Genomic DNA, 14873 nt, shown 5'->3' on the forward strand with positions numbered 1-14873 from the left:
TTTTAGTTTTAAAATGTCCACTTTTTACTACTTTTAAATTTCAGCAGAGAATAGAAGAACAGTTTACTAGTGTGATAAAGCAGTATAAAAATAAATCTACATGCATCAGTGTGGACACATCTCAGGAAGAAAAGGCAAAATGAATAATGACATAGAAATACTATTGTATATATTACTTAATTAGTTTTATGTGTATGGGTGTTTCAGCTGCATGCGTGTCTAGGTACCACATGAGTGTCAGGTGCCTGAGGAGGCCAGAAGAAGGTGTTTAGGGTCCCAAGGAACTAAGGTTACAGAGGTTGTGAGTCCCCCTGTGGGTTCTGGGAGCCAGAACAGGGACCTCTGGAAGAACAGCCAGTGCTCTAACCATTGAACTATCTCTCCAGCCCCACCACCCATGCATATTTAAAAAGCAACAGAAAATGCTACCCACAGGTGAATACAAAGTATATTTAATATAAAAGTACACAAAGTACTCTAGAAGACAACATACCAGTGGTTAGCTATAGAAAAACAGAGTGGAACAAAGAAAAGTTCAATTTTGCATTTAATATTTCTTCTTATATCAAAAAATTAAATTCAATATATGAAATTTTTAGTAATTCTGAATTCTGAGCATAAATATTCACATTCTCACTCTAGATTTGGTGTTTTTAGTTTTCTTAAAGATTATAAATACTGATAACTTCAAAGCGAGAGCCATAGGACAACAGGACTTTAGAGTACTGTTGTACTTTTGATATGGTGAAAGTAATTACAAATTCCTATATGTCAGAAGTAAAAGTAAGGTTTTTTTGTTTTGTTTTTCTCCCGGAGAAGTAACTTACAGTCTCTTTTCTAATCTGTTTTTAACATATGAAAAAATATGTACATAAGCCAGTTGTGGTGGCACATGCCTGTAATCCTAGCACTCAGGGAGGCAGAGGCAGGTGGATCTCTGCGAATTCAAGGCCAGCCTGATCTACAAGGCGAGTCCAGGACAGCCAGGACTACACAAAGAAGCTCTGTCTTAAAAAAACCATTGAACATGTTTGGAGGCTGGAGAGATTGCTCAGCGGTTAAGAGCACTGTCTGCTCTTCCAAAGGACCCAGGTTCAATTCCCAGTACCCACATGGCAGGTCACAACTGTCTGTAATTCTAGTTCCAAGGGATATGACACCCTTCCACCAATGCATATAAAGCAAAATTAAATAAATCATATTAAAATTTTTATAGCCCTAATGATTCAGAGGGAAAGCTAACAATGTAATTCTTAGTTTGGTTCAATAACTCATTAATGGCAAATAATTTAGGACTAGTAACTATAGAATATAAAGTATGAAAACTGTAGAAAATGAAATGTTAATTAAAACAGTTGCTTAAATTAGATAAAGGCATGGTACATATATTTTATGTGCATGGGCTTCTGAATCTTTAAAAGCTGTTTTCCTCTTCATTAATTAGAGAAAGTTAATACAGCTGGGCTGCTTTCATATTTAATCAAAGGTACTAGAGTAATATGAAATAACTATAAGCAATCTGTATTTGTGGTTCCTCCCGGCTACATCACACACTTAATGCTTTTAAATGCTTGATCTAAGAGATGGTGCAGTCACTTGGGGATGTTATAGACTCTGATTAAAATGCTCTGCAGCGTCGGGCAGGGCGGCGCATGCCTTTAATCCCAGCACTCGGGAGGTAGAGGCAGGCAGATCGCTGTGTTCGATGCCAGCCTAGTCTACAAAGTGAGTCCAGGACAGCTAAGGCTACACAGAGAAACCCTGTCTCAAAAAAACCAACCAACCAACCAACTGCTCTGCTACATAATGTTCTGGATTCATAGCAGACTTTATTTCTCATGAAGAATATCTGGTTAATGATTCCAATATTGTGTGGTATGTTCTTAGTTAAAAGAGGTATCTGGGACTGTGGTCTGCATGCCCCTGGGCCTCTGCCCCACAGAGTCTGCATGATCTAAGTTTAAATCAAATGTGTGCAACAGCCATCCATCTCAGAGAAAATTTGCTTGTGGCTTGAGTGGCAATGAGGAGTAGATGTTAAAAATGCCTTCTGGAAAAATGATGCTGAGCTACCTGCCCTAAAATGACTTCTGAAGAGTTGAGCTAGCCAGGCACATTTTCTACCCTTCTGATCTGGAACTCTCCATTGCTTAGAACAGGAGTTCATCCGTAAAACCTCAGTGATCCTCAATTCCTCTTAAGAGTGTCTACGTGATAAATATCTACCACGGAATCCCAGAGAGTATTTCTGAATTACATTTGAACAGTTTGTTCCTCATTTTGTCTGATTTAGACATGAAGTCAGGGAGCTTTGACCTTGACCATCAAGGGAGGCAGTAGTGACAGATCTAACAGGCTATAGGAAGACTGTGATAAACATAGCAGCAGGAAGAGGACTGGTCTACTATGTGCAGATGCCAGGCTGGCAATAAAGGATGAATGAAGTAGGAGACAGCAGGACAGAGGAAACAGTCAGGCAAGCAGAGACAGCAGAGCATGGACACACAGGACCAAGGCAATCTCTCTGGAGCTCGCTAGTCCCCTAACTTAAGAAGGGCTCAGGCAAACACCTCGGACTTTCCCCTAAGAGTCAAAGGCAGAACTCTTCAATGGCCAATAGTGAATGACAAGGAAAATGTGGTATGCCCACATAACGCAATACTACTTAGAAATCAAAGGCATGCTATATACAACATGAACAAACCCTGAATACAAGAAGTAAAAGATGTCAGATACAAAGGACCAAATGTGTAGTAGCATATATAAATATACTATGTTCAGGATGGAGAAATAGCAATAGGAAGTAGCTCCCGGCATCAAGAGAACGCTAATGGGCGACACCTTTGTGAACGTACTAAAATCCACTGATCTCTGTACTTTGAAAATACGAATTTGAAGGTTATAGGAAATTATCTCATTAAAACAAATATTCAACAACAATAATAAAAATCCTCAAATTTTCACTGATAAAGCACTAAACGTCAAAAGGATAGAGCTCTATCAGAGATCTACCTAATGGCAGATGAAGTACATAATAAATGTCAAGGAACAGACAATTTCCCCAAGGACTCTTTATTTCCATGAAGGCGTTATTTGAGGCAGCTTATTTTACAGTGATTAAAGAAAACTATTCACTGACTGAAGATGTGAATCATGAGGAAAGTGTCTCTGTTACTGACAGTCACAAAACACTTTCAGGATTTTTAGTGGGATCAGCAGAAGCCTGGTGGCACCAGATGACCCCATAAAATGCAAAACCATGACACTTTCCCAAGGGCTTCTCCCATAGGGAGTCAGCTCTTTTCATTAAATAACAGTTCTCTTCCTAAGTGTCAATAAGAAGACTGTCTAAGCTGCATGACCTTTTGTGAACCATGAAGAATTCTACTTGATTGGGGCTTTAAACTAAGGAGGGAAGGAAGGAAGAAAGGAGGGAGTGAGGGAAGGAGGGAAGAGGGAGATGGAGGGAGAGAGAGAAGGAGAGGGAGAGGGAGAGAGAATGAACATCTTGGGACAAGTGCGATGCTGCTGATGTCAGCACTGCCGCCCCACCCCTTCTCCTCTATGCAGGTGTAAGGACAGGGTTTTTCAGTCTAGAAGCTTTGAGAGTGGCAGCAGCAGCCAATAAAGAACGTTGTGCTTCTAAGTAAGATAAGTGTATTTGAACATCACAGGAGAAAAAAAAAATCAATAGTCTGCAACTATTAGCCTTTTAAAAACTTCACTATAGATGTAAACTGACTACTTTATCTTCACAAGTGAAAATGTTATGATTTACAAGATAAAGTATGAGAAACAAACCTTCAGCTTGCAAAGAAACATACTTTTACCATTTAAAACTTATCTGGGACGAGCTGAGGAACCAAGTCAAGGTGAGCTTCTGGGCAACAGAGCAGGATCTCAAGCCTCTTAGCAGTTTCCACATTATGCATTAAAACTCAAGAATCCTAAGACTCATATTTTCACTTACTGATGTCTATTCTAACTGTGTTTTCTATGCTTGCCTGGCCTTGTGACCCAGCAAGATGAACAACTACTGTACTTTCCTTGCTTGAATGCGATGTGAACACAGGCTATATATAGCTTGTGGACCCGAATGCTGCTTCCTTCGCCAGTCCTATGTCCCCAGGCACCTCTTTGCTCACTGTGCACCTGCCCCAGGATGGCTGCAGGAATCTCAGGCTGCTGGCTCCGAGCTATTGCTTCCCTGGGATATTTTGGACAAGTGGGAGCCATTAGAAGCTGTTCAGCTAATAAGCCTGGCATATCAGAGTGTAACTTGAAGAATAAGGTGAAAAGTTACTTGTGGGAATTACTTTCATGTAAAGAAAAAAAATCGAAGAGAAAGAAATGTAGCAAGCTTTTAAAAGTAGTTGTCTCATTTTTGGGAGGGTGATGAAAATACACTCTGTGGATTGTGGACGCGGCCCCACAGTGCTATGTCAGTTGTGTTAGTCAGAAATCATAAAACTACCACAAAGGGGTGGATCTGCTGCGGTTTGTATTTCAAGACACCTGACTTTTAAATATAGTAGTTATCGACTATGGTCTTGGTCCCTCTTCCCTCACCCCTTCCATGCTCTTGAGACTATGGTCTTGGTCCCCCTTCCCTCACCCCTTCCATGCTCTTGAGACTATGGTCTTGGCCCCCCTTCCCAGGTTCTTGAGACTATGGTCTTGGTCCTCCCTTTCCTCACCCCTTTCCATGCTCTTGAGACTATGGTCTTGGTCCCCCTTCCCAGGCTCTTGAGACTATGGTCTTGGTCCCCTCCTTCCCTCACCCCTTCCATGCTCTTAAGACTATGGTCTTGGTCCCCCCTTCCCTCACCCCTTTCTATGCTCTTGAGACTAAGGTCTTGGTCCCCCCTTCCCTCACCCCTTTCCAGACTCTTGAGACTGTGGTCTTGGTCCCCACCCTTCCCAGGCTCTTGAGACTATGGTCTTGGTCCCCCCCCTTCCCAGACTCTTGAGACTATGGTCTTGGTCCCCTCCTTCCCTCATCCCTTCCATGCTTTTAAGACTACGGTCTTGGCCCCCCCTTCCCTCACCCCTTTCTATGCTCTTGAGACTAAGGTCTTGGTTCCCCCTTCCCTCACCCCTTTCTATGCTCTTGGGAACAAAGCAGGGCAGGCTCCAGGTGTGTGGATGGGTGCAGCGTCCAGGTGGCTTTCTCATGGTGAGTTCTAGGTCTTTCTAGCCAGTTAAATTGAATCATAACCCTCCTCTGATGCCACTGGAGGGAGAAGTGGACCAAATGCCATGTTCATCAGAAGCTGGATGTTCTGGGTGGCTCCCAGGCTCTGCATAGCATAGCAGTTCCTGGGAGCCATTTTTGTCACTAATGTGCATATAGCACACCTGTGCAGTAAACTGCAACATGGGGCACCCCACATCTTAGCATCCCTTACCATTCATGACTCTCAAAACCTATGCAGACAGAAATAGGCACGGCAGGCTGCCTGCTTAGTGGACCTGAAAGCCATTCATCTATCTACATGTGCTAAATATTGCCCTGAGCCAAGCTAGCTGTCAGAATTGGCCTCCAGTGGAGTTACTTTTAGCAAAAGTGTCATTTCATCTATCTATCTTCCACTTAGCAATGAGAAATGGCCCTATGAGCTTGTTTCTGCAATTTGTTAGCAGAGGCCACTGAGGGTCAAACAATACTCTCTGATGTGATCATATAGGAGAAACCACTGAAGTCTTGGCACCCAGGATGGAAGGATCTTCCTGAGCTTCCTGGTACATTTCCATTTTGTACATGCTAACACTGTGACATTCATTAATGAGATCTGTTTTTGTCTTGTGCACACTCACATCAGGACTGCTTCTGTCTTCCAGCACGGCTGCTAGGATGCTCAGAGCAAAACTGGCTCTCAACTTTAGTAATGCAAAGCATGCTACATATACATTTTTTTATTCTATTTTAATCTTGGCTCCATTTCATCTTTCTAAATTTTACCTCCCCTTTCCCCTAATCCTCACACTTTATTTTTAGTTTCTGTATTTTAAAAGATGTTTCAAATGCATTGGATGAGATGAAATATTAACTCAACCAGCTACACAGTACTCAGAATAAGTACCTTTACTAATTTCAGGGCCTTTTAAGGTTTAGTGACAATAGTTAGTATCAGACATCGTCTTTATATAGACACCACCAAGTCCACACTAGGAGCATTACAAATGCATTAATATTGCTGGTTTATATATGTTAGAATGCTACAAAATAAAACAAATGGAAAATCATATAAAATTAGCTTTTGCTGCCTTGTTTGGAACACTTCTTCTGGGTGATTAATAAAAAATCTGAGCATTCCAGTTGAGGTTGTTGTAAAGTTCTCAGCGGAGCACCCTGCATGTGAAGCTCAAGTGTGAGGGGCTGGGCTGCTTGCTGCGGAGCCGCAATGCAAGCCCCTCGGTAAGCCCGCCTTGTGCTGCCGCCTCTTTACTCAGCGATGGCAGTAACGGTGAAAATTGTAGGCAACTACAATGTTGATAAAATATACATTTTCTTTTGATGCATATTTAGACAAAAAGTTAGACAGTCTTACAGATTACCTTACTCTCACTGACAAAAATCTTAAGGAAGGTAACAGGTTATAAAACGTCTATTTATTTTTCTGACTAAACTCATTTTACACATAAAATGAAAAAGTATCCAACAAGAAGCTTCTTGGGCTTGAGCAGGGATTCTACGTCAGTGTCCTTTGAACCAATCAGGAGGCCGACAGCAAAGGAGATGCAGGTATCAGAGCTACTCTCTATTTACATCTTTACATTCTGGTTCCAAAGTGGGCAGGGCGGGGCCAGGAGACGCACAGAGGCAGAGTCTCTCTCACAGGACAGAACAGAGCACTGCTGCTCTTTTTGCTAACACCCTTCTTTGAATGGTGTGCAGCAATGCTGGCCTCAGAGCTGAGCAACTCTGCCGACTGCACTGTGGATCCTCTAGAGAGCATCATAAGTTGCAGGGAAGGCAGACACCAAGGAGAGTGCGTGAAGAACCTGCAAAGCCACCTATGATGAGTTGCTGTCACTCAGTAAGGTCCATGATGCATTGAATGCACATTTGGGTGGGAGCAGGGCTGCTGAGCCACTGGGTGTGCAGTGGTTGGGCCTCACCACTTCACAGTGGGCTAACACAGGCCCACAGTTATGAGTTTATTCGAAGGGAAACCACTTTCCCCGAGGAACTTGGGAGAGGCTATGGAAAGGGGTTAGCAGTTGGGGCATCAGGAACACAGGGGGGTCTGACCTGAGAGGACACCTGAGTGAGTTCACGGAATGAAGAACCTTGTCCCTAGCTGTAACTCTAACAATCTGGTAACTCATTCTTTTTGGCTGCTTAGATTCTCCTCATTCTGCTTTACACCGACCATCTCAGCATCCTACAGATGTCCTAATGGGGTTCCTTCCCCACAGCCAAGGGCCAGCCCTACCTGTGTGAATGGATGAAACCCTAGTGATGTGCTGGCTTTGACTTCAGGCAGTGAGAACCAAGCATAAAGCACACACAAAATAAAGAATAAAATTCATTGATAGTAATTATTTTATTACCCAGAATACATATTTTATAGATTTTAAAACAAATCTATAGAATTAGATCAATTATATAGCCTTAATTAATATTTTAAAGATTAAAGTTTACTAGCCATGCAAATAACAAACACATCCTCACTCAACAGATGTTAACATTTTGTCATGTTTGTTCCAGATGGCTCTGTTAAATATAATTTTACAGATTTGGCCAAAGTTTAGCTCATGATAACTTCTTTCTTCCTTCCTTTGAAGAGGTATTACTTTTTAAAATTGGTGTCATTCAAAAATATTGTTTATGATCTTTTATCACGAGTTCACTAATGAACAATTTCAAGTTTAATAATTTGTACAGGAAAAAACTTTCTGAACAAAACACTGATAGCATAGGCTCTAAGAACAATTAATTAATGGGACCTCATGAAACTGAAAAGCTTTTCCATGGCAAAAGACACTACCATTTGGACAAAGTGGCAGCCTATACAATGGGAAAAGATGTTTTATCAGTTACAAGATAGAGAACTAACATCAAAACGATCTAAAGAACCAAAAAGAAGAACAAACAAAAAACCTTAGCTATCAAGAAAACAAATAATGCGATTAAAATGGGGTGCAGATCTAAACAGAATTTTCAAAAGAGAAAATTCAAATGGCTGAGAGAATTTAGAGAAATGTTCAGCATCCTTAGTCATCAGGAAAATGCAATGCACAACTTTGAGATTCCACCTTACAGCCATCAGAATGGTAAGATCAATAAAACAAATGACAGCTCACGCTAGTGGGAATGTGGGGTGAGGGCAACACTCATCTACTGCTGGTGGGAGTGAGTGCAAACTCAGAGAGCCACTATGGACATCAGAAAGAGGGATTCGATCTATGCCAAGATCCCGCTATACCACTCTCGGGCATATACCCAAAGGGCGCTTCATTGTACTACAGAGACACATGCTCAACCATGGTCATTGCTGCTCAGCTCTCAATAGCCACAAACTGGAAACAACCTAGATGCCTGTCAGCAGATGAATGGATAAAGAAAATTTATACAATGGACTACTACTTAGCCATTAATAATGAAATAATGAAATCTGGAAGTAAATGGATGTAACTAGAAAACAATCAATTAAACAAATAAAACATCCTAAGTGAGATCATCGGATGCAGAAAGACAAATGCAGTATGTACTCACTTACATGAGGGTGTTAGCGGTTACGTCACTGACAAGCTGGCTACAATCCATATAACCACAGAGGTTTGGTAGACAGTAGAGGACTGGGGTAGGGGGTGGACCTCCCTAGGAAGGGAAATAGAATAGATAGTTATGGATAGACAAAGAGGAGGGCCTGTAGTGGGAGAATAAACAGGGAGGGAGAGGAAAGAGTAGGGCAAGAGAGAGAACACAGGGAGGAACAGCTAAGACTAAGGTCTATTTGAAGGGTTGTATGGAAACCTAACACAGTAGAAACTTTCAATAATATATACATATATGAAGGTGATCTAAGTGAAATCTCCAAGTAGTGGGAAAGACAGAGACAAAGCTGGACATCTCATCACAAAATGAAGCTTCCAGTAGCAAGAATGGGCTACATATAATTGAATTGTTGGCTAAAGGGGTCCCATGGGAACCCCCAAACAACCTGGCTATTGCCAGCTCTCCACAAACTTAGAGTAAGGCCCTATTGCAGAAGACAACACCTATACAATTCATTGAACATGGAGAAGTCAAGCTGGTACCTACTGAGAGTCTTTACCACTATGGACTAGTATTCATGGTGCTGGAAGGTACTCTGTACACTACTAAAGGAGACAAGTAAACACCAATCCAGCTACAAACCCTTCAATCTACAAGATATGCTGGTACAATAGTGGTACAAAACTTATGAGAGGAACCAACCAGTATCTGATTTAAGTCTCACTCCATGATATAGAACCCATATCCAGCACTGCTTGGGTAGCCTAGGTAGTATAGACCAGGGACCTGGGGGGAAACCAAATTATTACTTTTATATGAAAGGAACGTAGCAATAAAATGACTCCTAAAAATGTTCTGCTATACTTATAGATCTGTGTCTTGCTCAGCCATCTTCAGAGAAGCCTCCCCTACAGCAGATGGTAATGAACAGAGACCCACAGCCAGACCTTATAGAGAGAGAGATCTTTGGGACACTCAGCCCTAAACAGGATGTCTCAATCAAATCCCTACCCTCAGGGCTCAGAGAACTCTGGAAAAGGAGGCAGAAAGACCCTAAGAATCAGAGGGGATGAAGCACACCAAGGAACCAAGGCTTTCTAGACACAACAGGGCTGGTGGACATACCAACTCAGAGACTGTGGCAGTATGCATAGGGCCTGCATGGGTCTGTACCAGATGGAGTCCTAGAGTTGAAAGGAGAAGTGGACACATGCCCCTAATCCTAACCCAGAAGCTATCTCCAGTTGATAACCACTTGCAAATGAAAAATTAGTTTTCTCAAGGAGAGTCTCACTTGGGAAACAAACCACTTTAAAGAGTAAGCCCCATGCCCAGGAGTAGATGGCCAACACAAAATGAAATCAGTGACATCTTTAAAGGTTCATTGTCTCACAATATTAAATCAGGGCTTTAAAACCAAACCAACCAAATAAACAAAACCTCAAACCTTTGCTGGGCGTGGTGGCGCACGCCTTTAATCCCAGCACTCGGGAGGCAGAGGCTGGTGGATCACTATGAGTTTGAGGCCAGCCTGGTCTACAAAGGGAGTCCAGGACAGCCAAGGCTACACAGAGAAACCCTGTCTTAGGGAAAAAAAAAAAAACCAAAAAAACTAAACAAAAACAAAAACCCTATGGGTCCCTTTGATACATATTAGAACTTGTGGTTTGGGATTTTTATGGGATTCCTGTATGTGCAAATGTGTGTATTTCTGTCTCTATATGTTTTCCTTTGGTTCTTCTTCTTGCTTGGCTTTTTTTGTCATATCCCAGTCATGTCTGCTTGGAAAACATGTTCATGTTGATATATGTATCTCATTTGAACTATTCTAGACTGTCTATTTATAGTTCATTTCCTACTTCTATCCTGGTGGACAATTAAGTCTGTCTGTCTGTCTGTCTGTCTATCATCCATCCATCTATCTATTTTTGTTTCCCAAGACAGGGTTTCTTGTCTAGTCTTGGCTGTCCTGGACTCAGTTTGTAGAACAGATTGGCCTTAAACTCACAGAGGTATGTCTGCCCCTCAATTAAGTTCTATTAATTGTTTGACTTTTGCCACGACATTGCAGTGAGCATCCTTTGTACCATGCATGCCTTTCAAAGTTTCTCCAATGGCTTCTAATTTGGTGAGTTAGAAACTGGATGGATACTGTTCACTAATTTTTTACTCATTGTCAAGCCTCCCCCGCCGCCCCCCGCAAGAAATATTTTAGTGCAAACTTTAAAAACTCAGAACATAGTGTGGCATATAAAACCGCACCCCTCCCACCTGGTGCATCCCTTCTCCTGTCTGTGTTACTTTGGTGTTCTGGGACCTCTCACCAGGTTACAGCTCCTGTGAAGGGGCCATCACAAGGGGACATTCCTGTGACAGGGTGCACACTGAAAAATTCCACTAGGGGTTTGTGTTTTACAAAATCTGACTGTGAGTTCATCTCTAGAGGTGACAGTTGCAAAGACAAGGATTCCTGAATAATGCGGAGAGTTACAATTAGACTCCAAAGCCACACACTGCTTGACTATGGTGTTTACCTTCTGTGTAGCCCTTTGAAGGATACAACTTAACGAGATAGCCAAATTCAAATGCACCAAACTGTGCATGCCCACGCCTTCAATCCTTGGGCTGTGCATGGAAATTAAACACAACTCCCATGCTTATCTTGAGATCTGGTAACTCCCCAGCTTCCAGCAAAGGCAGCTCAAAGCTTAGTGGTCGTTTTCCCTCTTTTTTATTCCCATTTTCTCTAAATATCAATTTTTATAATTGACATGGAAACTATTTCTATAAGTTTAACAGGATAAACCTGATTTTTCTGAGTCAGCTATTGCCAGGGCCAGGCATCCTGCCCAGCCTCTCACATGATGGATTAATTTTCTTACTAATATAAAATTCTATTTTTCTATTCATCTGGCTTATTCTTTTTGAAAACACACATAGCATCATATTCCTGAATTTGTAGACTTCCCTTTTTAATGCTAAAACTATTGATACCTTCAAAAAACTACTGAGCAGAATTGATTTTCTTCTTTTATAATGTTCCCTTCTGTGGCAAATTATTTCATTGGCTACCAAAAGGCATAATTAGACATTTATAATATTACACTTTGCTTGTGTATACATTTCTTAGTATAAAAGCCTGCCTAACCCAACAAGATGGCTCAGTGGGTGAAGATAATGGCCTGACTTTGACCCCTGGGACACATATGGCAGAAGGAAGGAACCTGTTTCTGCAAGTTGTTCTGATCTCCCTGTGTGCACCATGGCATGAGCGCTCACAAAACAACATGCTCAACACAAATAAACAGGTTTTTAAAAAGGAAAAAAGAAAAGACTTCCCATAATATTAAAATAATATGATCACTTACTTTTATATCTTTAAGCAGTCTTATTGGCTTTATTTATGTGATTTATGCCATGTCAATATACACACACCCAAGATGGAAACATTTGTGCAAACCAAGTCTAAGAGTTTAAAGACCATACCAACCACTCACTAGAAAAGAGAAGCTACAAGAAGCATCTTATTCAGCAAAAAGATGTTGTCTCTAATGAGCTACAGAAGAAACGGAGGAGAATAAACTGATGCAATTGCGGTGCAGGGCGTAGGTCACATACATCAAGCTTAATGACGCAAATGATAAGATCTAGTAACACATAATTTTTAGGAAGCAGGTCTGCAGGTAAGCAGTGATTTAACACATGGTAATTTATACAACTCTGATATTCTTAAAGGGGAGAAGAGGCCATTTAAATAAAAAAAACAATTGTGATAAATGTGTTTCTTCAATTAAATCCCCAATTTGTAACTACTATATTTGACTACCTTAAACCCATTCTGTACTTACCACACTTGAACACTGGTTATTTTATAGAGTAATCAATGTATATAGCAGTTACACAGATTTTAGAAAACCTAAATTGTAAATTGAAGGCATTTCTAAAGGCCAACTAAACCATACCACTTAGAAAGAAATATTTCTTAGTTTGAAAAATCTATTCCATGTTGCCTAAGCACCAGCCAACTTGATTTACCAGTTAGGCATTAACGGTGCTGCGCCTATCAATGGTGTGCACGCAAGACATCAGGTTTCCTCTTCTGCCGCATGAGCTTACCAATGCTGTATCAATTACTTCAGCACAGGACTGAAGGATAACCAATGCTGTCAGCAGCTTCTCACAAGTCAAATAAGTAGACATTTTGGTGTCAAATTCAGAATGGAAGTTAACAGGACCAGCATTCTACAGGACGAGTCGCACAGCCCTGTTAACTTACGAGGACATGTAATTTGGGTGCATAAAGATAGAGCCACTGGCCCTGTACCTGGTGCTGGCGATGCTTGGCGATTCTGCTCCAAGCCTACATCTTTCTAGCTGACTGGCAACAATCTGCCTTTCCACTTCCAGTTCTCGGGTGAGTCGTTGAAACTGAAGCTCCTGGGGGTCAAGGAAATAAAAGGCATATAAGGCGACCAGGTTGGCTGCTCGGGCAGATACGAGTTAATGTTTGTCACAGGAAACACAGGAACATACCCATCACATAGAGCTACAGTGAGGCGTTATGCAATTCTAGGAGACAAACCTGCAGGCATGTGGGTGTCTGAGTTGAGAATACTCGAGTCTCAGCGGGTAGATGCCTATGCGCCCTCTTTGGTTTCAATTCTACTCAAGGCCTTAAACAGTACTTTCACATGCTGTTTACATGGTGCCCACCCATCCTGAGTCTTTCTTCCTCAATGGCTACTTTTGATATCTCTTCTCATGTACTGCATGTTGGGACATGACGGGTACCACGGTGCCACATTTCCTATAAGTCACTGTACCAAGGAAACACTCGGACCCCTTAGGAAGTGTGTGGCTATCTTTATTCTGTCATATAACCAAAAATGTTCACTCTATTTACAATGTATTCATGTTGCTACTTTGCAGAGGGATACAAACAAATAAGAAGAATATGCTTTGCCATGGACTCCGAACTTGTATCGAGAAGTAAGGAAAGCTATCTAGAGAGATGCTCCTCATGCTTTATCAGAATGCAAACTGATTTGGTTATTAAGTGGTTAAACTGCATTTGTACATCTCGTACTGTTGGCTTGATAGGACTCGATTAAAAAAAGAGCACACTGTTCTATAAAACACCAGAAGATCAAATCTGACACATCACTTGCTGAAGCTTTAAGTTAGAATTACCATCTGCAAGAATATATCCAGGTCCTGTGTACCGTAACATGTGCCTACACATCTATTCAGCTGTAAGCAGTTTAACTTGACAGTGACTGCTAGTTCAGAAGAACAGGCAACCGAACACTAAAAGAAAAGTTATGGCTAGGTTAATGTTTGTCATGACCCTTACGTATGTCTGCGAACTCTCTGCAGTGACTACCTGACAGCGCACTGGCTTTGTAAATTCCATGCACTGTTCTAAGAATAGTATTACTAATTTTGTAACCTTTAATATAAAAACTTGAAAATAAATAAAAATATCACACACCAATATTAACCAGATCTAAAGCCTATATATAATGCAGTGGACTTTTATACAGTTCAGATGGAAGCTAGAGCCTCACATTTAAATTTATACTTTCAGTATTGAATAAATTTCAAGCACTTATCCACCAAAAAAATCTTACAACAGAATTAGAAAAAGAAAACCAATTGCCTTTAATATTTTTCATGACTTGTACCTATTACCTGCTTTCAGCCCTTCTGCATTTCCTCATATTTAGCTTTTTTGCTTTCTTTATTCATGTATACTATACACACAATGCACATGTATATGTATTCATATATTATTGTCCAGATTCTGAATAAGAGCACATGCTGTTTTTTCTTTCTGTGATTGTGTGACCTTGCATAATATTATATATTCTAAGTTCATCCATTTGCCTGTATTTTTTTTTGCCTGTAAATGTTAAATTTCATTTTCCTGCATAGTTTTCATTTTTCTTTACAACAGAGTAGTATTCATATATATACATATACATAAAATTTTCATTATTCATCCATCTGTTGATGGATAACTAGGTTGATTCCAATCCTTTGTTACTGTAAATAAAACATCAATGAACAAGGGGGTGCAAATATCTTATAGTGTTGGAGTATGGAGTTCTCTCGGTAGATGCGCAGCTGGAACACAGTAGTTCTAGTT

At 40.9% G+C, this 14873-nt stretch overlaps 1 protein-coding gene across 1 annotated transcript in view; it reads right to left on the reverse strand.

Moving 5' to 3' along the window:
* Pkp4 (plakophilin 4) overlaps positions 1–14873 on the reverse strand; it is a 214218-nt gene that overhangs the window by 79898 nt on the left and 119447 nt on the right. Inside the window, exon 3 of the mRNA XM_051166576.1 lies at positions 13050–13162. Within this exon, the coding sequence (XP_051022533.1) occupies positions 13050–13162 (113 nt within the window). The remainder of the gene's footprint in view (positions 1–13049; positions 13163–14873) is intronic.

Source organism: Acomys russatus, chromosome 24, assembly GCF_903995435.1.
Source record: "Acomys russatus chromosome 24, mAcoRus1.1, whole genome shotgun sequence".
NCBI lineage: Eukaryota > Metazoa > Chordata > Mammalia > Rodentia > Muridae > Acomys > Acomys russatus.